The sequence below is a fragment of the Eubalaena glacialis genome, chromosome 3 (assembly GCF_028564815.1).
Source record: "Eubalaena glacialis isolate mEubGla1 chromosome 3, mEubGla1.1.hap2.+ XY, whole genome shotgun sequence".
Lineage (NCBI taxonomy): Eukaryota > Metazoa > Chordata > Mammalia > Artiodactyla > Balaenidae > Eubalaena > Eubalaena glacialis.
In genome coordinates this window covers 118,748,940-118,776,931 of record NC_083718.1, presented here as the reverse complement: position 1 = coordinate 118,776,931, position 27,992 = coordinate 118,748,940, and the positions used below count along the sequence as shown (strand labels likewise).

At 39.4% G+C, this 27,992-nt stretch overlaps 1 protein-coding gene and 1 long non-coding RNA gene across 2 annotated transcripts in view; one reads left to right on the top strand and one right to left on the bottom strand.

The window, feature by feature from the left end:
• Nucleotides 1–582: 582 nt before the first annotated feature.
• LOC133087157 (uncharacterized) lies at nt 583–27,539 on the bottom strand. Its single transcript, XR_009700385.1, has 3 exons — nt 26,776–27,539; nt 4,594–4,683; nt 583–843 (listed from the first exon to the last, which is right to left on the bottom strand). It is a non-coding gene; the product is annotated as an uncharacterized LOC133087157 (long non-coding RNA).
• SH3GLB1 (SH3 domain containing GRB2 like, endophilin B1) overlaps nt 27,449–27,992 on the top strand; it is a 34,510-nt gene continuing 33,966 nt past the window's right edge. Inside the window, exon 1 of the mRNA XM_061183936.1 lies at nt 27,449–27,877. Coding sequence (XP_061039919.1) covers nt 27,806–27,877 — 72 coding nt within the window. The 5' untranslated portion in view covers nt 27,449–27,805. The remainder of the gene's footprint in view (nt 27,878–27,992) is intronic.

Here is a 27,992-nt window from a genome sequence, read left to right as displayed (position 1 = left end):
GTATAGACACACTAAGAATTACAAATTGTGTAATTTCAATGATTATGCATACATGTTAAATGGTCTTATATTTGCATTTTATTTTTTAATTTATTTATTTTAAATGGAAGCTTATTTTTATTTATTTATTTATTTATTTATTTATTTATGGCTGTGTTGGGTCTTCGTTTCTGTGCGAGGGCTTTCTCTAGTTGTGGCAAGTGGGCGCCACTCTTCATCGTGGTGCGCGGGCCTCTCACTATCGCGGCCTCTCTTGTTGCGGAGCACAGGCTCCAGACGCGCAGGCTCAGCAATTGTGGCTCACGGGCCTAGTCGCTCCGCAGCATGTGGGATCTTCCCAGACCAGGGCTCGAACCCGTGTCCCCTGCATTGACAGGCAGATTCTCAACCACTGCACCACCAGGGAAGCCCTATATTTGCGTTTTAAAACTGGCATTTACAATATGAAGATGCAAGGTAAAATTCATGCTAATAATCTAAATTTTTATTTATTTATTTTTTGCTTAGAATGACATTAAGTAGCAAATTAAGAACACTATGAAAGTTGAGAGACCACAGAAGAAAGGAAAAAGTTTTCTACTTTTGCACCTTTGGCACTTTTCTCCTATTTCTTGAACAAGGGGTTCCATACTTCCATTTTGTACTCTGCGCTGCGAGTTATGTTGCCTACCCTGTTCAGTCTAAAAACTGAAAGGAAGTTGCAGTGCAGCAGAAAGAACACAGGAGACTTTCAGTTCTTGCCGCACAGAAGCATGGCAGATATTGATAGTTGCTTGTCCTATAACTCTTCTCCACTTCTTCTTTGCTAACAGTATCCCCGTCTTGTTCGGCATGACAATGTGCCTTGTTAAAAAAAAAAAAAAAAAGGGTATTTTTCAACAGTGCACACTGCATTTACCAAACTCTATTGCTTTTAGAAAGAATCAAATGACCCACGTCTGGTCAAAGAGATGCAAATAAAAGTTTACTAGGTGGGGCTTATGAAAAAGCTATTTTCTTGATTTTAAAAAAAAAAAAAGAGAAAGCAGACTCAGTTGCAAGTACCTTTTGATTTCACCTTTCATCTTTTTTCTGGCTTTAAGACATATGTGATGCCTAGAAGTATAGGAACCATCCTGAGATATGGGGATGAAAGCTACATGCTACAAATAGCAAAACAGAAACATAGAAAGCTGCCAACCTCTGAACTTCTTAGCAGGTGAAAAAATGAATCCCTATTTTGGTAAGTCACTGTACCCAGGTTTCTGTAACTTAAGCTGAACACAATCAATTCCTAACTAATACAGGCAGACTAGATAACATGAAAGCTCTTCCATTACAAACACCTAGTAATGCTACATAGAGTGAAAAATAATATTTTAATACATATTTGAGTTTACAGAAAAAGACAGCGAAATACTTAGGTGCCAGAAATAAAGAAAGAACTGAACACTGAAACTCTGAGCACACAGTATGATCCTATCTTGAGTGGGAAGGGGGTTGGATGAGGAAGGTAGCTTTAAACTCATATGGTAGCTGGAGATAAGAATTTGGGCCCTTGGTGCAAGCAGAAATTAGAAACTATGAGCCCCTCCTCATGCCCTCCCCCCATAAAAAGATCTGGGAAGTTCTGTACCCTCAGCGAAAAGTCAATCCCTGGCACAGCAAGATGACAAGGAAGATTTTCTATCATGGAATAAGCTCTGAAAAGGGCGGAGAGAAAGGTCTCCCAAGAGAATTTATAATCATGATTTGTGTTCCTACTGATAGGGTTTCAAATTTACCATATCTGAATGATCTTGGAACTTCTAAGTCCAGAAAGAAATTCATATAAAAATTGGTCACAGCAACATTTTTTGTAAGTTTGAAACTTTCAATATTTTTAAAAAATGTTTTTAAAAAGAGAATGGGTTACAGTTCAACACAGCAATATAAAAAGATCATGAACTCACCTCCTTCCATGGACATACAGTCTACAGCTACATATGGAACAATTTCCTCTTTAAAAAAAAAAGCCCTAAAGGCTGGCTGAACAATGACTACACATCAGGAAAATGAGAAGAAAAACACATTGAAATGGGTAGGAGAGGCTGGGACACAATCTCACCATAAACCCCACCCCCAGCATGCAATCCAGAATCAGGAGGGAATTCAAACCCAGAGCTTCTCACTGAGGAGCACAGGGTTGGAACCCCACATCGAGCACCCCAGCTTTTAAGACCTGCACTTGAGAGATGAGCCCCCAAAATATCTAGCTTTGAAAACCAATGAGGCTTGCATTCACTGAACCCACAAGACTCAGAAATGGCTTTTAAAAGGCTCGAGCGCTAGGACTCATCCTCCACAGGGCCCAGCACAGAGACAGACAGTAACAAAGTGCAAGAGGCTCACTCTACTTATGTTAAAGCATTAGCCTGACGGGCAGGCATCTAATTTAACTCACACATGTAGGAGACTGTTGAAACCTTTCCTGGGGAGAGACTGGTGATGCCATCTTTGTACTCTCCCTCTGCCTTGCTCTAGCCCCCTAGGGGACACAATCTCTCTTTTTTTCTTTTTCCAGTGGGTACCATCTTTATTCTCCCCCCTCTGCCTCACTACAGTCAATGGGCACCATCTTCACGCTGTCCCTCTACAGTGCTCCAGAGTACCAGTATCTCCCAGAAGGGAGTTTTTACACATGTCTGCAAGCCTGATTTGTACAGCTACTGCCCAGGGGATGCCCCTTGATTGCTGACTCTGGAGGCCAGGGGAGTTTGTGTTCCTGGGCCTGAAGGGACTGTAACAATCAGAGAGACAGTTCTAGGAAGGCTACCACCCTGGTGCATTGTCCAGACAGCAGACGGAAACACACCCCCAGTGTGTGAAAGGAGTCTATTTGCTAGTCCAGGAGCTTTAGCCTGAGGTGCAGGCTTCTGCCTTGACACATATCTAGTGGCCTAAGGAAGTGCTCGCAGGGAATACAGGCCAGTGGATGGAATCTTTGCACAGTCCCTCTGCCTTACTCCAAATCACCAGTATCTCCCAGAAAGGAACATATACCTTTGTCATATACCCCAATTTTTGCAGCTTCTACACAGGACACCTCTACATGGCCTGGCTCTGGTGGCCAGGGGGGCTTCTGCTTGCAAGTCGCACAAGACTGTAATCAATGGAAAAAGAGTTCTTAAACAGATACCACCCCCAGAGCACAGGAAGAGGCAACAGACAAAGAAGTTCAGTCTCTCTGTGAAAGAGGCCTATTAGCTAATCATCATACATGCAGCCTAGAAGCAGGCTTCTAGTTAAACACACATGTAAGGGCTGACTGTAATCCCTGCCACAGACCTCAGAGGGCAACTGCTATCTTTGCACTCTCTCTCTGCCATGCACCAAAGTGCTAGTATCTCCTAGAGGGTAACTCTTACACATATCTGGTCCCTTGGTTTTTATGTCTAGTACCCCAGTTTTTGAGGATACTGTCCAGGTGACACCCCTTGACTGCTTGCTTCTTGTGGCAGGGGACTTGTATGTACCAATCAGAGACACAACTCTTGACAGGCTACTACCCCCAAGGTACTACACAGACAACAGACTGAAAGACATCCCCAGGCTTTTTGTGAAAGAGGCCTATTTTCTTGTCCTGGAGCTTTGGCCAGATGGGCAAGCTTCAGGTCTGGCACACACCTAAGGGCCTATGCAGCTACTCTCAGAGAACACAGCCCAAAGGATGTCATCTTTGTGGTCTCCCTCTGCCTCACTATGTCTCACCAGTATCTCAGAAAAGAGCTTATACACTTGTCTAGAGCCCTAATTTTTATGACTGCCACCAGGGGAGACCTCCAGATTACCTGGTTCTGGTGACCAGTGGGGCATACACTTGTGGTCCCACAGGACTGTGTATATTTGCATATTTTAAAAGCTGCTGTCTGAGGGTCTGGCTTCCAATCAGCCTGAACCTACATGCTGACTGAGATCCTCCCCTCTGGGACATTGACAAGTGTTGGCACACCCTTGACTACTGAGAACTATTTAAAATATAATAGGCTCCTTGGATAATCGCAAAGGTTTGAGAGACAACCAACACCTAGGGCAAGGTTGAATGACAAAGTTCATCTCTTACATGAAGCCACTATTTCTAGAATGGGAGAGGTGGTTATTTCATCAAATGCATAGAAACCAACAGAGAGAGTTAAGTACAATGAAGAAACAGGAATATGTTCCATACCAAACAACAAAATAAAACCTCAGAAAAAAACTTTAATGAAACAGAGATAAGTAATTTATCTGATAAAGCATTCAAAGGATGGTCATAAAGATGCTCACCAAACTCAGGAGAAGAATGGATGAACACAGTAAGGACTTCAAAAAATATTAGAAAATACAAGAAAGTACCAAGAAGAAGTCACAGAGTTGAAGAATACAATAACTGAACTGAAAAATACACTAGAGTGGTTAAACAGCAGGCTAGATGAAACAGAAGGAAAGACCAGTCAACTCGAAGACAAGGCACCCAATCAGAAGAACTCACCCCATCAGAGCATCAGAAAGAAAAAGGAAGAGAGGAGACCTTCAAGATGGCAGAGGAGTAAGATGTGGAGATCACCTTCCTCCCCACAAATACATCAAAAATACCTCTACATGTGGAAAAACTCCTACTGAACGCCTACTGAATGCTGGCAGAAGACCTCAGACTTCCCGAAAGGCAAGAAACTCCCCACGTACCTGGGTAGGGCAAAAGAAAAAAGAAAAAACAGAGACAAATGAATAGGGATGGGACCCGCACCTCTGGGAGGGACCTGTGAAGGAGGAAAAGTTTCCACACACTAGGAAGCCCCTCCACAAGTGGGGACAGGGGAGATGGGAGGGAAGCTTCAGAGCCATGGAGGAGAGCACAGCAACACGGGTGCAGAGGGCAAAGCAGAGAGATTCCCACACAGAGGATCGGTGCCGACCAGCATTCACCAGCCTGAGAGGCTTGTCTGCTCACCCACCAGGGCAGGTGGGGGGTGGGAGCTGAGGCTCGGGCTTTGGAGGTCAGACCCCAGGGAGAGGACTGAGGCTGGCTGCATGAAGACAGCTTGAAGGGGGCTAGCGCACCACAGCTAGCTGGGAGGGAGCCCAGGAAAAAGTCTGGACCTGCTGGAGAGGCAAGAAACCATTGTTTTGGGGTGCATGAGGAGAGGGCATTCCTGCTCCGTGTGCCCACAGACAGCAGAGCACCGCTTAAGTGAGCTCCAGAGATGGGCACGAGTCACAGCTCTCATCTCTGACCGCAGAGATGGGCATGGACCGCTAACGCTGCTGCCGCTGCCACCAAGAATCCTGTGTGCAAGCACAGGTCACGACCCACAGCCCCCCGGGAGCCTGTGCAGCACACCACTGCCAGGGTCCCGTGATCCAGGGACAAATTCCCCGGGAGAACACACGGCGCGCCTCAGGCTGTTACAATGTCATGCTGGCCTCTGCTGCCGCAGGCTCGCCCTGTATTCCAATTATGACTACTGTACCCCTCTCTCTCCCTAGCCTGAGTGAGCAAGAGAGCCCTAATCAGCTGCTGCATTAACCCCCTCCTGTCTGGGTGGGAAACAGACGCCTGAAGGTGGCCTATACGCTGAGGTGGGGTCAAAACCAAAGCTGAATCCCAGGAGCTGTGCAAACAAAGAAGAGAAAGGGAAATTTCTCCGTGCAGCCTCAGGAGCAGTGGATGAAATCCCCACAATCAACTTGATAAACCCTTCATCTGTGGAATATCTGAATAGACAATGAATGTTCCCAAAATTGAGGCAGTGGACATTGGGAGCAACTGTAGACTTGGGGTTTGCTTTCTGCATCTGATTTGTTTTTGGTTTTATGTTCATCTTAGTTTAGTTTTTAGTGCTTATTATCACTGGTGGATTTGTTTATTGGTTCGGTTGCTCTCTTCCTTTTTTTTTTTTTAACTTTTTTCTCTTTTTGTGAGTGTGCATGTGTATGTTTCTTTGTGTGATTTTGTCTGTTTAGGTTTGCTTTTACCATTTGTCCTAGGATTCTGTCGGTTTGGTTTTATTTGTTTTGTTTTGTTTGTTTTTTGTTTCTTTGTTTCTTTTTATGACTGTGTAAGTGTATGTTTCTTTGTGTGATGTTGTCAGTTTAGTTTTGCTTTTACCATTTGTTTTGGGGATCTATCTGTTCATTTGTTTGTTTGTTTTTCTTCCTTTTCTTCTGAGCCATGTGGCTGGCTGGGTCTTGGTGCTCTGGCCGGGTGTCGGACCTGAGCCTCCGAGGTGGTAGAGGCGAGTCCAGGACATTGGACCACCAGAGACCTCCTGGCCCCACGTAATATTAATCAGTATAAGCTCTCCCAGATATCTCGGTCTCAACACTAAGACCGAGCTCCACACAACGGCCAGCAAGCTACAGTGCTAGACGCCCCATGCCAAACAACTAGTAAGACAGGAACACAACGCCGCCCATTAGCAGAGAGGCTGCCTAAAGTCATCCTAAATTCACAGACACACCAAAACACAAGAGTGGACACAGTCCTGCCTGCCAGAACAACAAGATCTAGGCCGAACCACTAGAACACCAGGCATCAATCCCCTGCACCAGGAAGCCTACACAAGCCACTGAACGAACCTAACCCACTGGGGGCAGACACCAAAAATAACAGGAACTACGAACCTGCAGCCTGCAAAAAGGAGACTCCATAAACATTAAGCTAAACAAAATGAAAAGACAAAGAAATATGCAGCAGATGAAGGCACAAGGTAAAAACCCACCACATCAAACAAATGAAGAGGAAACAGGCAGTCTACCTGAAAAACAATTCAGAGTAATGATAGTAAAGACGATGTAAAATCTCAGAAATAGAATGGAGAAAATTCAAGAAACATTTAACAAGGACCTAGAAGAACTAAAGATGAAACAAACAACGATGAACAACAAAATAAATGAAATTAAAAATACTCTAGAACGAATCAATAGCAGAATAACTGAGGCAGAAGAATAGATAAGTGAACTGGAAGATAGAATAGTGGAAATAACTGCTGCAGAGAAGAATAAACAAAAAAGAATAAAAACAATTGAGTAAAGTCTCAGAGACTTCTGGGACAACATTAAATGCACCAACAACGAATTATAGGGGTCCCAGAAGAAGAAGAGAAAAAGAAAGGGACTGAGAAAATATTTGAAGAGATTATAGTTGAAAACATCCCTAATATGGGAAAGGAAATAGTCAATCAAGTCCAGGAAGCACAGAGAGTCCCATACAGGATAAACCCAAGGAGAAACATGCCAAGACACATATTAATCAAACTAGCAAAAATTAAATACAAAGAAAAAATATTAAAAGTACCAAGGGAAAAAAAACAAATAACATACAAGAGAATCCCCATAAGGTTAACAGCTGATCTTTCAGCAGAAACTCTGCAAGCCAGAAGGGAGTGGCAGGACCTATTTAAAGTGATGAAAGGGAAAATCCTACAACCAAGATTACTCTACCCAGCAAGGATCTAATTCAGATTCAACAGAGAAATTAAAACCTTTACAGACAAGCAAAAGCTAAAAGAATTCGGCACCACCAAACCAGCTTTACAACAAATGCTAAAGGAACTTCTCTAGGCAGGAAACACAAGAGAAGGAAAAGACCTACAATAAAAAACCCAAAACAATTAAGAAAATGGTAATAGGAACATACATATGGATAACTACCTGAAAGTAAATGGATTAAATGCTCCAACCAAAAGGCACAGACTGGCTGAATGGATACAAAAACAAGACCCATATATATGCTGCCTACAAGAGACCCACTTCAGACCTAGGGACACATACAGACTGAAAGTGAGGGGATGGAAAAAGATATTCCATGCAAATGGAAATCAAAAGAAAGCTGGAGTAGCAATACTCATATCAGATAAAATAGACTTTAAAATAAAGAATGTTACAAGAGACAAGAAAGGACACGACATAATGATCAAGGGATCAATCCAGGAAGATATAACAATTATAAATATATATGCACCCAACATAGGAGCACCTCAATACATAAGGCAACTGCTAACAGCTATAAAAGAGGAAATCGACAGTAACACAATAATAGTGGGGGACTTTAACACCTCACTTACACCAATGGACAGATCATCCAAAGTGAAAATAAATAAGGAAACAGAAGCTTTAAATGACACAATAGACCAGATAGATTTAATTGATATTTATAGGACATTCCATCCAAAAACAGCATTTTATAATTTATTCTCAAGTGTGCATGGAACATTCTCCAGGATAGATCACATCTTGGGTCACAAATCAAGCCTCAGTAAATTTAAGAAAACTGAAATCATATCAAGCATCTTTTCTGACCACAACGCTATGAGATTAGAAATGAATTACAGGGAAAAAAACGTAAAATACACAAACACATGGAGGCTAAACAATACGTTACTAAATAACCAAGAGATCACTGAGGAAATCAAAGAGGAAATCCAAAAATTCCTAGAAACAAATGACAATGAAAACACGACGGCCCAAAGCATATGGGATGCAGCAAAAGCAGTTCTAAGAGGGAAGTTTATAGCAATACACTCCTACGTCAAGAAACAAGAAACATCTCAAATAAACAACTTAACCTTACACCTAAAGCAATTAGAGAAAGAAAAACAAAAAAACCCCAAAGTTAACAGAAGGAAAGAAATCATAAAGATCAGATCAGAAACAAATGAAAAAGAAATGAATAGAATAATACGAAAGACTAATAAAACTAAAAGCTGGCTCCTTGAGAAGATAAACAAAATTCATAAACCATAAGCCAGACTCATCAAGAAAAAAAGGAGAAGACTCAAAAAACAGAATTAGAAATGAAAAAGGAGAAGTAAAACTGACACTGCAGAAATACGAAGGATCATGAGAGATTACTACAAGCAACTATATGCCAATAAAATGGACAACCTAGAAGAAATGGAAAATATCTTAGAAACGTATAACCTTCCAAGATTGAACCAGGAAGAAATAGAAAATATGAACAGACCAATCACAAGCACTGAAATTGAAACTGTGATTAAAAATCTTCCAACAAACAAAAGCCCAGGACCAGACGGCTTTACTGGTGAATTCTATCAAACATTTAGAGAAGAGCTAACACCTATCCTCTCAACTCTTCCAAAATATAGCAGAGGGAGGAACACTCCCAAACTCATTCTACAAGGGTACCATCACCATGATACCAAAGCCAGACAAAGATGTCACAGAAACAGAAAACTACAGGCCAATATCACTGATGAACATAGATACAAAACATCTCAACAAAATACTAGCAAACAGAATCCAACAGCACATTAAAAGGATCATACATCATGATCAAGTGGGGTTTATCCCAGGAATGCAAGGATTCTTCAATATATGCAAATCAATCAATGTGATACACTATATTAACAAATTGAAGGATAAAAACCATATGATCATAACAATAGATGCAGAAAAAGCTTTTGACAAAATTCAACACCCATTTACGATAAAAACTCTCCAGAAAGTGGAGACATAATAAAGGCCATATATGACAAACCACAGCCAACACTGTTCTCAGTGGTGAAAAACTGAAACCATTTCCTCTAAGATCAGGAACAAGACAAGGTTGCCCACTCTCACCACTATTATTCAACATAGTTTTGGAAGTTTTATCCACAGCAATCAGAGAAGAAAAAGAAATAAAAGGAATCCACATCTGAAAAGAAGATGTAAAACTGTCACTGTTTGCAGATGACATGATACTATACATAGAGAATCCTAAAGATGCGACCAGAAAACTACTAGAGCTAATCAATGAATTTGGTAAAGTAGCAGGATACAAAACTAAGGCACAGAAATCTCTTGCATTCCTATACACTAACAATGAAAAATCAGTAAGAGAAATTAAGGAAACACTCCCATTTACCATTGCAACAAGAAGAATAAAATACCTAGGAGTAAACCTAACTAAGGAGACAAAAGACCTGTATGCAGAAATCGATAAGACACTGATGAAAGAAACTAAAGACGAGACAAACAGATGGAGAGATATACCATGTTCCTGGATTGGAAGAAGCAACATTGTGAAAATGACTATACTACCCAAAGCAATCTACAGTTCAAAGCAATGCCTATCAAACTACTACTGGCATTTTTCACAGAACTAGAACAAAAAATTTCACAATTTGTATGGAAGCACAAAATACCCCAAATAGCCAAAGCAATCTTGAGAAAGAAAAATGGAGCTCGAGGAAGCAGGCTCCCAGACTTCAGACTATACTACAAAGCTACAGTAATCAAGACAGTATGGTACTGGCACAAAAACAGAAATATATCAATGGAACAGGATAGAAAGCCCAGAGATAAACCCACGCACATATGGTCACCTTATCTTTGATAAAGGAGGCAAGAATGTACAATGGAGAAAAGACAGCCTCTTCAATAAGTGGTGCTGGGAAAACTGGACAGCTACATGTAAAAGAATGAAATTAGAATACTCCCTAATACCATACACAAAAATAAACTAAAAATGGATTGAAGGCCTAAATGTAAGGCCAGACACTATCAAACTCTTAGAGGAAAACATAGGCAGAACACTCTATGACATAAATCACAGCAAGATCCTTTTTGACCCACCAACCAGAGAAATGGAAATAAAAACAAAAATAAACAAATGGGACCTAATGAAACTTAAAAGCTTTTGCACAGCAAAGGAAACCATAAAAAAGACGAAAAGACAACCCACAGAATGGGAGAAAATATTTGCAAACGAAGCAACTGACAAAGTATTAATCTCCAAAATATAAAGCAGCTTATACAGCTCAGTATCAAAAAAACAAACTACCCAATCCAAAAATGCGCAGAAGACCTAAATAGACATTTCTCCAAAGAAGATATACAGATTGCCAACAAACACATGAAAGGATGCTCAACATCAATAATCATTAGAGAAATGCAAATCAAAACTACAATGAGATATCACCTCACACTGGTCAGAATGGCCATCATCAAAAAATCTACAAACAATAAATGCTGGACAGGGTGTGGAGAAAAGGGAACCCTCTTGCACTGTTGGTGGGAATGTAAATTGATACAGCCACTATGGAGAACAGTATGGAGGTTCCTTAAAAAACTAAAAATAGAATTACCATATGACACAGCAATCCCACTACTGGGCATATACCCAGAGAAAACCATAATTCAAAAAGACACAGGCACCCCAATGTTCATTGCAGCACTATTTACAATAGCCCGGTCATGGACGCAACCTAAATAGCCATCGACAGACGAATGGATAAAGAAGATGTGGTACATATATACAATGGAGTATTACTCAGCCATAAAAAGGAATGAAATTGCATCATTTGTAGAGACGTGGATAGATCTAGAGACTGTCATACAGTGTGAAGTAAGTCAGAAAGAGAAAAATAAATATCATGTATTAACACATATATGTGGAACCTAGAAAAATGGTACAGATTAACCGGCAGAAATTGAGACACAGATGTAGAGAACAAATGTATGGACACCAAGGGGGGAAAGTGGCAGGGGGGCTGGGGGGGGTGGCTGAGGCCAGGGGAGACTGAACCAGACCTACCACCTAGTGTTGGAGGGTCTCCAGCAGAGGTGGGGGGTGGCTGAGGCTCACTGTGAGGACAAGGACACTGGAAGCAGAAGTTCTAGGAAGTACTCCTTGGTGTGAGCCCTCCCAGAGTCCATCATTAGCCCCACCAAAGATCATGGGTAGGCTGCAGTGTTGGGTTGCCTCAGGCCAAACAACCAACAAGGAGGGAACCCAGCCCCAACCATCAGCAGTCAAGCCAATTAAAGTTTTACTGAGCTCTGCCCAAGAGAGCAGCAGCCAGCTCTACCCACCACCAGCCCCTCCCATCATGAAACTTGCACAAGCCTCTTAGACCCACCAGAGGGCAGACAGCAGAAGCAAGAAGAACTACAATCATGCAGCCTGTGGAACAAAAACCACATTCACAGAAAGTCAGACAAGATGAAAAGGCAGAGGGCTATGTACCAGATGAAGGAACAAGATAAAACCCCAGAAAAACAACTAAGTGAAGTGGAGATAGCCAAGCTTCCAGAAAAAGAATTCAGAATAATGATAGTGAAGATGATACAGGACTTGGGAAAAAGAATGGAAGCAAAGATCGAGAAGATGCAAGAAATGTTTAGCAAAGACCTAGAAGAACTAAAGAACAAACAAACAGAGATGAACAATACAATAACTGAAATGAAAACTATACTACAAGGAATCAATAGCAGAATAACTGAGGCAGAAGAACAGATAAGTGACCTGGAAGACAGAATGGTGGAATTCACTGCTGTGGAACACAATAAAGAAAAAAGAATGAGAAGAAATGAAGACAGCCTAAGAGACCTCTGGGACAACATTAGACACAACAACATTCGCATTATAGGGGTCCCAGAAGGAGAAGAGAGAGAGAAAGGAGCCGAGAAAATATTTCCAGAGATTATAGTCAAAACCTTCCTTAACATGGGAAGGGAAATAGCCACCCAACTCCAGGAAGTGCAGAGAGACCTATACAGGATAAACCCAAGGAGAAACACGCCAAGATACATAGTAATCAAATTGGCAAAAATTAAAGACAAAGAAAAATTATTGAAAGCAGCAAGGGAAAAATGACAAATAACATACAAGGGAACTCCCATAAGGTTAACAGCTGATTTCTCAGCAGAAACTCTATAAGCCAGAAGGGAGTGGCATGATATACTTAAAGTGATGAAAGGGAAGAACTTACAACCCAGATTACTCTACCCGGCAAGGATCTCATTCAGATTCGATGGAGAAATCAAAAGCTTTACAGACAAGCAAAAGCTAAGAGAATTCAGCACCACTGAACCAGCTCTAGAACAAATGCAAATGCAAAGGAACTTCTTTAAGTGGGAACCACAAGAGAAGAAAAGGACCTACAAAAACAAACCCAAAACAATTAAGAAAATGTTCATAGGAACATACATATCGATAATTACCTTAAACGTGAATGGATTAAAAGCTCCAACCAAAAGATACAGGCTTGCTGAATGGATACAAAAACAAGACCCATATATATGCTGTCTACAAGAGACCCACTTCAGACCTAGGGACAGATACAGACTGAAAGTAAGGGGATGGAAAAAGATATTCCATGCAAATGGAAATCAAAAGAAAGCTGGAGTAGCAATACTCATATCAGATAAAATAGACTTTAAAATAAAGAATGTTACAAGAGACAAGAAAGGACACGACATAATGATCAAGGGATCAATCCAGGAAGATATAACAATTATAAATATATATGCACCCAACATAGGAGCACCTCAATACATAAGGCCACTGCTAACAGCTATAAAAGAGGAAATCGACAGTAACACAATAATAGTGGGGGACTTCAACACCTCACTTACGCCAATGGACAGATCATCCAAAGTGAAAATAAATAAAGAAACAGAAGCTTTAAACGACACAATAGACCAGAGAGTTTTAATTGATATTTATAGGACATTATATCCAAAAACAGCATTTTATACTTTATTCTCAAGTGTGCATGGAATATTCTCCAGGATAGATCACATCTTGGGTCACAAATCAAGCCTCAGTAAATTTAAGAAAATTGAAATCATATCAAGCATCTTTTCTGACCACGATGCTATGAGATTAGAAATCAATTACAGGGAAAAAAACATAAAAAACACAAACACATGGAGGCTAAACAATACATTACTAAATAACCAAGAGATCACTGAAGAATTCAAAGAGGAAATCAAAAAATATATAGAGACAAATGACAATGAAAACACAGTGATCCAAAACCTATGGGATGCAGCAAAAGCAGTTGTAAGAGGGAAGTTTACAGCTATACAAGCCTACCTCAAGAAACAAGAGAAATCTCAAATAAACAATCTAACATTACACCTAAAGGAACTAGAGAAAGAAGCACAAACAAAACCCAAAGTTCGTAGAAGGAAAGAAATCATAAAGATCAGAGCAGAAATAAATGATATAGAAACAAAGAAAATAATAGCAAAGATCAATAAAACTAAAAGCTGGTTCTTTGAGAAGATAAACAAAATTGATAAGCCATTAGCCAGACTCATCAAGAAAAAGAGGGAGAGGACTCAAATCAATAAAATCAGAAATGAAAAAGGAGAAGTTACAACAGACACCGCAGGAATACAAAGCATCCTAAGAGGCTACTACAAGCAACTTTATGCCAATAAAATGGACAACCTGGAAGAAACGGACAAATTCTTACAAAGGTATAACCTTCCAAGACTGAACCAGGAAGAAACAGAAAATATGAACAGACCAATCACAAGTAATGAAATTGAAACTATGATTAAAAATCTTCCAACAAACAAAAGTCCAGGACCAGATGGCTTCACAAGTGAATTCTATCAAACATTTAGAGAAGAGCTAACACCCATCCTTCTCAAACTCTTCCAAAAAATTGCAGAGGAAGAAACACTCCCAAACTCATTCTATGAGGCCACAATCACCCTGATACCAAAACCAGACAAAGATACTACAAAATAAGAAAATTACAGACCAATATCACTGATGAATATAGATGCAAAAATCCTCAACAAAATACTAGCAAACAGAATCCAACAACACATTAAAAGGATCATACACCATGATCAAGTCGGATTTATCCCAGGGATGCAAGGATTCTTCAATATATGAAAATCAATCAATGTGATACACCATATTAACAAATTGAAAATAATAACCATATGATCATCTCAAAAGATGCAGAAAATTCAAGTTGAATTTGACAAAATTCAACACCCATGTATGATAAAAACTCTCCAGAAAGTGGGCATAGAGGAAACCTACCTCAACATAATAAAGGCCATATATGACAAACCCACAGCAAACATCATTGTCAATGGTGAAAAACTGAAAGCATTTCCTCTAAGATCAGGAACAAGACAAGGATGTCCACTCTCACCACTATTATTCAACATAGTTTTGGAAGTCCTAGACATGGCAATCAGAGAAGAAAAAGAAATAAAAGGAATACAAATTGGAAAAGAAGAAGTAAAATTGTCACTGTTTGCAGATGACAAGATATTATACATAGAGAATCCTAAAGATGCCACCAGAAAACTACTAGAGCTAATCAATGAATTTGGTAAAGTTGCAGGATACAAAATTAACGCACAGAAATCTCTTGCATTCCTATACACTAATGATGAAAAATCTGAAAGAGAAATTAAGGAAATACTCCCATTTACCGTTGCAACAAAAATAATAAAATACCTAGGAATAAACCTACCTAGGGAGACAATAGACCTTTATGCAGAAAACTATAAGACACTGATGAAAGAAATTAAAGATGATACCAACAGATGGAGAGACATACCATGTTCTTGGATTGGAAGAATCAATATTGTGAAAATGACTATACTACCCAAAGCAATCTACAGATTCAATGCAATCCCTATCAAATTACCAATGGCATTTTTTACAGAAGTAGGACAACAAATCTTAAAATTTGTATGGAGACACAAAAGACCCAGAATAGCCAAAGCAGTCTTGAGGGAAAAAAGCTGAGCTGGAGAAATCAGACTCCCTGACTTCAGACTATACTACAAAGCTACAGTAATTAAGACAATATGGTACTGGCACAAAAACAGAAATATAGATCAATGGAACAAGATAGAAAGCCCAGAGAAAAACCCACGCACCTATGGTCAGCTAATCTATGACAAAGGACGCAAGGATATACAATGGAGAAAAGACAGTCTCTTCAAAAAGTGGTGCTGGGAAAACTGGACAGCTACATGTAAAAGAATGAAATTAGAACGCTCCCTAACACCATACACAAAAATAAACTCAAAATGGATTCGAGACCTAAATGTAAGACCAGGCACTATAAAACTCTTAGAGGAAAACATAGAAAGAACACTCTTTGACATAAATCACAGCAAGATCTTTTTTGATCCACCTCCTAGAGTAATGGAAATAAAAACAAAAATAAACAAATGGGACCTAATCAAACTTAAAAGCTTTTGCACAGCAAAGGAAACCATAAACAAGACGAAAAGACAACCCTCAGAATGGGAGAAAATATTTGCAAATGAATCCACAGACAAAGAATTAATCTCCAAAATATATAAACAGCTCATGCAGCTCAATATTAAAGAAACAAACAACCCAATCCAAAAATGGGCAGAAGACCTAAATAGACATTTCTCCAAAGAAGACATACAGATGGCCAAGAAGCACATGAAAATCTGCTCAACATCACTAATTATTAGAGAAATGCAAATCAAAACCACAATGAGGTATCACCTCACACCAGTTAGAATGGGCATCATCAGAATATCTACAAACAACAAATGCTGGAGAGGGTGTGGAGAAAAGGGAACCCTCTTACACTGTTGGTGGGAATGTAAATTGATACAGCCACTATGGAGAACAGTATGCGGGTTCCTTAAAAAACTAAAAATAGAATTACCATATGATCCAGCAATCCCACTACTGGGCATATACCCAGAGAAAACCATAATTCAAAAAGACACATGCACCCCAATGTTCATTGCAGCACTATTTACAATAGCCAGGTCATGGAAACCACCTGAACGCCCATCGACAGACAAATGCATAAAGAAGTTGTGGTACATATATACAATGGAATATTACTCAGCCATAAGAAGGCACGAAATTGGGTCATTTGTTGACACGTGGATGGATCTAGAGACTGTCATACAGAGTGAAGTAAGTCAGAAAGAGAAAAACAAATATCGTATATTAACGCATATCTGTGGAACCTAGAAAAATGGTACAGATGAAGTGGTCTGCAGGGCAGAAATTGAGACACAGATGTAGAGAACAAACATAAGGACACCAAGCGGGGAAAGCCGCGGGGTGGTGAGGGGGTTGGTGTGATGAATTGGGCGATTGGGATTGACATGTATACACTGATATGTATAAAATTGATGACTAATAAGAACCTGCTGGGGCTTCCCTGGTGGCGCAGCGGTTGAGAATCTGCCTGCCAATGCAGGGGACATGGGTTCGAGCCCTGGTCTGGGAAGATCCCATATGCCGTGGAGCAGCTAGGCCCGTGAGCCACCACTACTGAGCCTGCGTGTCTGGATCCTGTGCCCCGCAACAAGAGAGTCCGCGACAGTGAAAAGCCCGTGCACCGCGATGAAGAGTGGCCCCCGCTTGCCACAACTAGAGAAAGCCCTCGCATAGAAACGAAGACCCAACACAGCCAAAAAATAAAATAAATAAATAAATAAAAGAAGTAAATTTAAAAAAAAAATAATAATAATAAAGTGCAAAGTAGAACATCTGGCCAAAAAAAAAAAAAAAAAAAAAAAGAACCTGCTGTATAAAGAAATAAATAAAATTTTAAAAAAAGAGAAAAAAAAAAAGAACAGAATTCTGAGATATTCTGAAGTGTAGAGAAGGGAAAATGGCAGATCTCAAACTGAATAGCCTATCTTCTCAGGGAAGTAAGAGATAAGAAAATCTATTGAAATTAACATGAGGTGTCTTAAAGTCCATAAGGAATAGAAATGACTAGGCAAGAAACTGAATAGGATATCTGTAAGATATGACTCAAGTAGTTCTTATTTTTGAAAAAAGTTGAAAGATTGTTAAAATGATAATTATTGACACTGGGTGATGGAATATGGGAATTTATTATACTGTTCTCACTAAGTATGTGTATGATTGAAATTTTCATAATAAAATGTTTAAAATTTTATAAAAAACATAAACATAAAATGGGGAAACAGTAGAGTAAAAACGGAGAACTTTAGATGCAATCAAATTTAAGTTACCGACTTAAGAAAGACTGTTATAGGTATAAGTTGTTATATATAAGCCTCACAATAACCACAAAGCAAAATCATATAGTAGATACACAAAAGAGATAGAGAAAGAAGTATAAGTATACCACTAAACACTCATCAAACCACAAAAGAAGAGAGCAAGAGAAGAAGAAAGGAACAGAGAGGAACTACAAAACAACCAGAAAACAATTAACAAAATGGCAATAAGTACATACCTTTCAATAATTTCTTTAAATGTAAATTACTTAATTCTCCAATCAAAAGACATAGAGTGGATAAAAGGGTTAAAAAAAAAAACAACAAAAAAAACAAGACCCATACATGCTGCCTACAAGAGACTCACTTCAGATATTAGGACACACACAGCCTGAAAGTGAAAAGATGAAAAAATATATTCTTTGAAAATGAAAACCAAAAGAAAGAGTAGCATACTTATATCAGACAAAATAGACTTTAAAACGAAGACTATAATAAGAGACAAAGAAGAGCATTACATAATGATAAAGAAGTCAATCCAAAAAGAAGATACATTTGTAAACATTTATGTACCTAACATAGGAGCAACTAAATATATAAAACAAATATTAATAGACCTAAAGAGAGAAATAGACTGCAGTACAATGGTAGGGGACTTTAATACCCCACTTACATGAATGGATAGATCATCCAGACTGAAAATTAAAAAACATCAGCCTTAAATAACATGTTAGACCAGATGAACATAACAGACATATAGAACGTTCCACCCTGAAACAATACACATTCTTCTCAAGTGCACATGGAAGATTCTCCATGATAGATCATATGTTAGAGCACAAAACAAATCTTAAAATTAAGATTGAAATCATATCAAGCATCTTTTCCAACCACAATAATATACTAGAAATTAATTCCAAGAAGAAAACTAGAAAATCACAAATATGTGGAGATTAAACAACATGCTACTGAACAACAAATGGGTCAACAAAGAAATCAGAGGGAAAATTAAAAATACCTTGAGACAAATGAAAACAGAAATATAGCCTTCCAAAATCTATGGGATGCAGCAAAAGCAGTTCTAAGAAGTAAGTTCATAGTGATACAGGCCTATCTCAAGAACAAGAAAAATCTCAAATAAACACTCCATCTTTACACTTAAAGGAACCAGAAAAAGAAGAACAAATGAAGCACAAAGTTAGTAAAAAGAAAGAAATAACAAATATTAGAGCAGAAATAAATCAAATAGAGACTAAAAAGACAATAGAAAAGATCAATGAACCTAAGAGTTGGTTCTTTGAAAAGATAAAATTCACAAACCCTTAGCTAGACTCACCAAGCAAAAGAGAGGACTCAATAAAAAAATCAGAAATGAAAGAAGAGCTATTACAACTGATATCACAGAAATACACAGGATCATAAAGGAGCACTATGAACAATTATAAGCCAACAAATTTGACAACCTAGAAGAAATGGATACATTCCTAGAAACACGCAACCTACCAATACTGAATCAGGAAGAAACAGAAAATCTGGACTGACTAATTACTAGAAGGAGATTGAATCAGTAATCAAAAACCTCGCAACAAGGATACCACAAGAAAAGAAAATTAGAAGCCAATATACCTAGTGAACATAGATGCAAAAATCCTCAATATAATCTTAGCAAACTGAGTTCAACAATATATTAAAAAGATCATATACCATGACCAAGTGGGATTTATTCAGGGATGCAAGGATGGTTCAATATCCACAAATCAAGCAATGTGATATACCACATTAACAAAATGAAGGATGAAAATCATATGATCATCTCAATAGATGCAGAGAAAGCATTTGACAATATCCAACACCCATTTCTGATTTTAAAAAACCTCAACACAACAAAGGCCATATATGAGAAGCCCACAGCTAACATCATACTCAAAGATGAAAAGCTAAAAGCATTTCCCTTAAGATCAGGAACAAGACAAGGATGCCAACTCTTTCCACTTTATTCAACATAGTATTAGAAGTCCTAGCCAGAGAAATTTGGCAAGAAGAGAAAAATAAAAGGCATCCAAGTTAGAAAGGAAGAAGGAAACGATCACTATTTGCAGATCACATGATACGGAAAACCCTAAAGACTCCACCAAAACAAATTGTTAGAACTAATAAATAAAGTCAGTAAAGTTGCATGATACAAAATCAATATACAAAAATTTGTTGGGTTTATATGCAGGAATAATGAACTATCAGAAAGAGAAATGAAGAAAGCATCGAAAATAATAAAATTCCTAGGAACAAATTTAATCAAGGAGGTGAAAGACCTGTATATTTAAAACTACAAAACATTAGTGGAAAAAATGGAAGGAACAAATAAATGGAAAGATATGTCATGCTCATGAATTGGAAGAATCAATATTATTAAAATGTCCATTCTACCCAAAGCAATCTACAGATTCAACACAATCCCTATCAAAATTCCAATGGCATTTTTCACATAAATAAAACAAACAATCCTAAAATTTGTATGGAACCATAAAAGACCCTGAATAGCCAAAGCAATCTTGAGAAAGAAGAACAAAGCTAGAGGCATCATGCTCCCTGATTTGAAACTATATTACAGGGCTAAAATAATTTTTTAAGTGTAATATTGGCATAAAAACAGACATATAGATCAATAAAACAGAACAGACCGCCCAGAAATAAATCTACATTTATATGGTCAATTTATGACAAAGGAAGCAAGAATATACAATGGAGAAAAGATGGTCTCTTTCAATAAATGGTACTGGGAAAATTGGACAGTCACATGCAAAAGAATGAAATTGGACCATTATCTTACACTACATACAAAAATTTACTCAAAATCGATTAAAGACTTGAACATAAGACCTGAAATCATAAAACTCCAACAAGAAAACATAGGTGGTAAGTTCTCTGAGGTAAGTCTTGGAGATTTTTTAATTTTTAAAAATTTTTTAATTTTATTTTTTAACGTCTTTATTGGAGTATAATTGCTTTGCAACGGTGTGTTAGTTTCTGCTTTATAATCAGCTGTACATATACATATATCCCCATATCTCCTCACTCTTGCGTCTCCCTCCCACCCTCCCTATCCCACCCCTCTAGGTGGACACAAAGCACTGAGTTGATCTCCCTATGCTATGCGGCTGCTTCCGACTAGCTATCTATTTTACGTTTGGTAGTGTATATATGTCCATGCCACTCTCTCACTTTGTCACAGCTTACCCTTTCCCCTCCCCATGTCCTCAAGTCCATTCTCTACGTCTGCGTCTTTACTCCTGTCTTGCCCCTACGTTCTCCAGAACCTTTTTTTTTTTTTAGATTCCATATATGTGTTAGCATACGGTATTTGTTTTTCTCTTTCTGACTTACTTCACTGTGTATGACAGACTGTAGGTCCATCCACCTCACTACAAATAACTCAATTTCATTTCTTTTTATGGCTGAGTAATATTCCATTGTATACATGTGCCACATCTTCTTTATCCATTCATTTGTCAATGGACACTTAGGTTGTTTCCATGTCCTGGCTATTGTAAATAGAGCTGCAATGAACATTGTGGTACATGACTCTTTGAATCATCAAAAAATCTACAAACAATAAATGCTGGAGAGGGTGTGGAGAAAAGGGAACCCTCTTGCACTGTTGGTGGGAATGTAAACTGATGCAGCCACTATGGAGAACAGTATGGAGGTTCCTTAAAAAACTAAAAATAGAACTACCATACGACCCAGCAATCCCACTACTGGGCATATACCCAGAGATTTTTTTTTAATCTGACACCAAAAGCAAAAGCGACAAAAGCAAAAATAAACAAGTGGAACTACATAAAACTAAAAATCATTTGCACAGCAAAGGAAACCACCACACCAACAACATGAAAAGGCAACCTACTGAGTGGGAGAAAATATTTTCAAGTAATATATCTGATGAGGGATTAATATCTAAAATATATAAAGAATTCATACTACTCAATAGCAAAAAAAAAAAGAAAATCCTATTTTTTAAATGGGCTGAAGATCTGAATAGACATTTTTCCAAAGAAGACATACAGATGGCCATCAGGTACATGAAAAGATGCTCAACATCACTAATCATCAGGGAAGTTCAAATCAAAATCACAGTGAAATATTACCTCACATATGTCAGAATGGCTATTATCAAAAAGACAACAAATAACAGGTATTGGTGAGGATGTGGAAAAAAGGGACATGCACTGTTAGTGGGAATGTAAATTGGTGCAGTCACTATGGAAAACAGTAAGGAGATTCCTCAAAAAACTAAAAATAGAATTACCATATGACCTAGCAATTCCACCTCTCAGTATTTATCTGAAGAAAACAAAAACACTAACTCAAAAAGATATCTGCACCCCCATGTTCATTACAGCATTATTTACCATAGCCAAGATATAGAAACAACCTAAGTGTCCATCAACGGATGAAAGGATAAAGAAAATGTGGTATAAACACACAATGGACTATTATGTAGCCATAAAAAGAATGAAATCTTGCCATTTGCAACAACATGGATGGATCTTGAGGGTATTATGCTGAGTGAAGTAAGTCAGACAAAGACAAATAGTATATGATCTCACTTATATGTGGAACTAAACAGAAATAAAAACAAAAGAAACTAGCTCATAGATACAAAGAACTGATTGGTGGTTGCCAGAGGGGGAAGGGGACAAGAAGAAATAGATGACGGGAGTCAAAATATATAAACCTTCAGTGATAAAATAAACACGTCCTGGGGATGTAATATACAGTCTGGTGACTATAGTTACTAATGCTGTATTCAATATTTGAAAGTTGTTAAGAGAGTAGATCTTTGAAGTTCTCATCACAAGAAAAAAAAATTTTTTAACTATGTAAGGTGACTAATGTTAACTAGAATAATCATGGTGATCATTTCACAATGTATACAAATAGCGAATCTTTACATTGTACACTTAAAACTAATATAATGTTAAATGTCAATTATACCTCAATTTTTTAAAAAAGAGGATAAAGACGAGAAACAGTTCAGAGGAAAAAAACTGCCAGGACTCGATCAATCAGACATGGGAAATAAAAGGAAATAATCAAAGGGGATCAGATTTCTAGCTTAGGTGACTTGGTGCATATAATTCAACTTAAAGTTATAGGAAACCCAAAAAGAAAAGTAACTTTCAGAAAGAGTAAACTACAACAGGCTCAGCACTGGAAATACTGAATCTGTAGTTGGAAATTTAGGTTGGGGAGGAGGAGTCACAAAAGAACAGTATGCAGCTTTATTTGATTACTTTATTCATTTAACAAGAGTATTTGAGAATCCACTATGTTGCCAGGAACATAGACCATAAAAATATAAAAATGAACAAGAAATGGTTGCTGCCCAGAAGATGAAAACATAATGTATCTGTAGGCAGAGGGTAGAGACTGGCAGACCAAGTTCTCAGAGGATGATACGTACATTCTCAACCTTGGCCACACATTAGAATCACCTGTGGGAACTTCTGACCACCCCAATGCCCAGTCCATGCTCTGGGGTTGTGATCTAGGCATCAGTGGATGCTTAAACTCTCCAGGTGATGCCAATATGCAGCCAAGATTAAGAAAGCAGTAGCTCAAATCAGAAGAGAATACCTAGGACACTTCCTTTGAAATATTTGGCAGTATTTGGGGGAGGAGTGTGGAGAAGGATAAGAGGTAGAAATAAGAGAATTTTATTGAAGGAGCTCCCTCCATATAGCTTGATGATTCATAGTTTCTCTGCAGAGAAAAAGTATCGAAGGCTAAAAATAAGAATATATGAGAATAAGGCAGGCATCTTAGGAGAGTGGCAAAATTTTGCAGTAGGCTCTGCAGAGTGTGTGAAAAAGTTAATTAGGAAGAAGCAGAAGCATTTTAGGTCATTATAAAGGTTCAATGGAAGTTAGCAATCATGCATTGATACGAGCATCCATCTACAAGTTTGTACAATTCTCCCTAATGATGCTTGGCAGTTTGAGAGCACGCACAGAGAAAACATTCAACCAGGAAGGTAGGTTGATAGGTCAGAAGGCTAAAGGGAACTGAGAGTGCTGGTGAAAGTTAAAAATAGGACAAATAAAAACAAGGCATGGGATTGCAGGCCTTGATGATGATGAGAACACACTCAAATGAGTAAAGAAGTCAGAGATCAAAGGAGGGGGAATTTTGGTCAAAACGAAGTTTCCAAATCCAAGATTTCAAGATAGCAGAGTACAGGGTGAGTATGGCAATAGATACCTAATCACTCTTGCTACCTGTCTTTGCCCCTCTCCAACCCATTATCCACACTGCCCAAAACCTGATATTTCTAAGTTGAAAGTGTGATCATCTCTCCCCACCCTCATGCCTCAATCTGCCAGATGAACTCCATCAAAAGCCAGCTCAAGACAGGGAGATCAGCTCGGTGCTTTGTGACCACCTAGAGGGGTGGGATAGGGAGGGTGGGAGGGAGGGAGATGCAAGAGGGAAGAGATGTGGGGACATATGTATATGTATAACTGATTCACTTTGTTATAAAGCAGAAACTAACACACCATTGTAAAGTAATTATACTCCAATAAAGATGTTAAAAAAAAAAAAGCCAGCTCAAGAAGTCTTAATTATCACCTCCCCTATTCTGATAAGTTAATACCCACCTCCTCTACACTTTCTCACCCTTGCCCAATCTTAAACAAGCTTTTACAGGTACCGTTCACACACTGCTTTACTTTACAAGTTTGTTTCCCCTACTAGATTCTGAGTTCCCTGAAAGCTGGAACCAAGTATTATCATCTTTTAATCCATATGTCAACAATCTTCCTGATAAATGCAGCAAGTAGAAGTATCGATTCTGGCATTTCTTGTTTGCTTATGCTCGTATCAACACTTTTAATGATGATTTATTTGGGGAAAACTCTTTAGGCTACCTGTCCATTACTGTGAAGTTTTATTCAGTTAAAACTAGATAGATAATATAATCTACAAAGACATGGAACCAGTCACAATGTATTATGTAACCATATGCTGAAGCACATATCAAAGTAAAGTACTAATTTCAACTCTTCCAAGTTGTGGAATTCCAACTCTTCCCTTAGGATACTTCATTTACTGTTTGTTTGTGATGTGTGTCTATCTGATAAACACAAGGTGGGGACACCAGTGTCAATCCGTATTTTTAAAAAATTAATGAAACAAGTTTTTCTATTTATTAGATAAAAGTAAACGCAAGCCAAACTTCTAATATATCTTTATGCGCCCCAGTGTATCATCTTGCACACCCCGTGAAGTATACATACCTCCACTTTCGATGTCATTGGTCTAAACATAAGGTAATGAACACTTTGTCAGCCACCACAAAAAAAAAAGCATTAAAATATATACTACCTAAAATGCCATTTTTATAAAAATTTTGTTTTATTTTTTAAGCTAAAAACTTTGGAGATAATTTCAGATATTCAGCACTTTATATGAACTTTAAAAGATTGCTTTCCTAATACCTTGAACTATTGGAATAAGAAGTTAGTATGGCGGACAGAAAAAGAAAGCATTAAAAGGTGATCTGGAACACTTACAGAAAGACCAAGCCTCCAAATTAAAATTCAGATTACTAGGTACAGGCTGGAGGTGAACATTTAAGAGCACTCTGGACTCCCCTAGGCATTTTATCATACTTATGACTACTTATTCAATTTCTGTTTTACAGGATTAGTTATAAACTCCCATGGGAGCAAGGGCTGTCTGTCTTGTTGCCTGCTATATTCCCAGTCATAAGAACAATGCCATGTGGCACACAGATGTTCAAAAAATATTTGCTAAATGAATGAATGAAAGAATGAAGTAGTATAACTGAAGTTTCTATTAAGAAACTAATCAAAGAAAACAACAACAATAAATAAGTACCAAACATTGAGCTTTAAGGAATACTTACAGTAAAGCCATCAGAAGTGCCAGCAAAATAGAGTGAGAAAGTCCAGGAGGTAGCAGGGAAACCAGGAAACAATAAGGCCCTGGAAAGAGGTGTGTTGTGGGAAGGAGCTGGGTAGAGTCACTGTGGAAATCTGAGAAAAGGCCGTTTGATTTATCAGGAAGATAACTGGCAACCTCAGGAATGCTGTTTAGGTATAGTTACAGAAGTGGAAATCAACTGCATGGAACTAGGCAGGAAATTCTAAGATGGTAAGGATGGTAAGGAAATAGAGACAACACACTAGTCTTATGAATTCGTCAGTGAAACAAGAGAATCAGTTTTATAGCTATAGAGGGCTCAAGAAGAACAAGTGAAGATTTTTTTTCAAATCAGGAGATCTACAAGTTTGAGGAAGAGGATCCTGAGTATTTTCCTCTAATGGTGAAGGCAGTGTTGTGTTCCTTTTGTAGAAACAGACATAGATTATGACAAATATACTTGTGAAGACAGACATCTGGAGAGATATAAAATGTTTTCCACATAAAAATCTAAAATGGACAGTAAAGAACAAGATTCCTGATTACATATTTCCTTTTCCATATTTCTGGAAAAATGAGAAGATAGATGGAGTTGACTCTTTCTTTCATAGTTACCTTAGAAAGAAGTGGTTGTTTCTGTCACCACCACAAAGAACACAAATATTTATGTTATCTGCTGTTCCTTACAATACCCTTAGGAACTGATCTTTGTGTCTTTAACATAGCTCCTACTGCTGTGACCGCTGCTTCAGTACAACACTGAAGCATGAATGTGAGCTCATTTCATTGCCTGCCGGGCCTGCATTTTTCCAGTCCTATTGTAACACAAGGGCACAGAGACACAAAAAATACATAGAGCTTTTTTTTACTCTTGACTAAGATCTCTCCCTCCGTTCTTGCACCTGTTTTAAATTAGTTCAAGCATAGGCTGTATCCTGAAGACTGCTTTAGAAGCCATTCGGAATTACCGGGTTTTGAACAGATTTCACATCATATTCTCATTAGTTATTAAAATTCACATCATATTTTCATTAGTTATTAAAATTCGCCTCGCTGAATAGTTAAGGGTTATTCTATCTCACTCACCATCTTATACGTTCTCCACCCGGCATTTGGTGTCCTGGGCACCGTATTTTGCACCAAGTATGCACCTAGTGTTGATCTTGTAATCCAGCACGTTAGGCAGTCACAAAATCCTTGTGGCAGCAAATAGAAACAAAACTGGAGCAGCGGGAGGGGGGTGTCTCTGAAGGTTGTCAAGTAACCGAACTGAGAGCTTCCTGAGGGCAGGGACAGTCTTGTTCAGCATGGTATCTCCAGCACATGATTCAATCCTGGTACACGGCAGATACTCAATAATGCTGAATGAATGAACAACAGGCTCGGTGGGGACATTAAATTCGACCCTATTCTGCAAACGTTCGCCAAGTGCCATCCAGGCGTCAGGGGCCAGCAGGGAGCGGGTGCTACATGATGACAGGGAGCTGGTGGTTCTAATTCCACAGATACTGTAATTTTATGCTACAACTTCCATATTTTCACTTAAAACAAAAAGGGGGGATTTGGGTTGTCTCTGCTCTTGGTTCTCAGGGGCTTACTTGCAAACACGCAGCGCCACAGCTGCCCCGCGGCGCGCCCCTGACAACGAACACGACCCTCCCCGAGGCGGAACTGGCCAAGCTCCCAGCGCGCCCCGCGGCGATCCTGAAGGGGTCGCTGTTCCCGCGATAACCTCTACAAAGGCTCCGCCCCGCGGCCCGGGCTCTCTTCCTCCGTTGGGGACCCGGACTTTCACGGCCGGGTTGCCCGGTCGTCCTCTGCAGGCCCACCGCTGCCCCTGCCGACGTTAGTGGCAGCACTCCCGTAGGGGCAGGCCCTGTGTCTCGGCTGCCGCCGCCGCCTGGGCGCGCGGCCGGCTCCGAGGCGCTAGTTCTCTCCCCTCGCCCCACCCTCTCTCTCCCCCTTCACGGAAACGACAGCTGCGGCGGCGGGACTGGCGCCGCCTCCCTCCACCTACCACGTCTGCCCCCGCCACTCGCCCGGCGCCCCAGCCCGGCCGCGGCGCCTCAGCCTCCCCGCTAGGTCAGCCGGCAGCTCCGCCCGGCTGCCTCCCAGGATGAACATCATGGACTTCAACGTGAAGAAGCTGGCGGCCGACGCGGGCACCTTCCTCAGTCGTGCAGTGCAGGTACCGCGGCGGGAAGAAGGGGTGGCGACTCCCGAAGGGGCCAGGGAGGGTTCACCCGAGGCGGCCGCGCCCTCCGCACCCGGCTTCGCCGACCGCCCGCCGGGCCTGCTGCGGC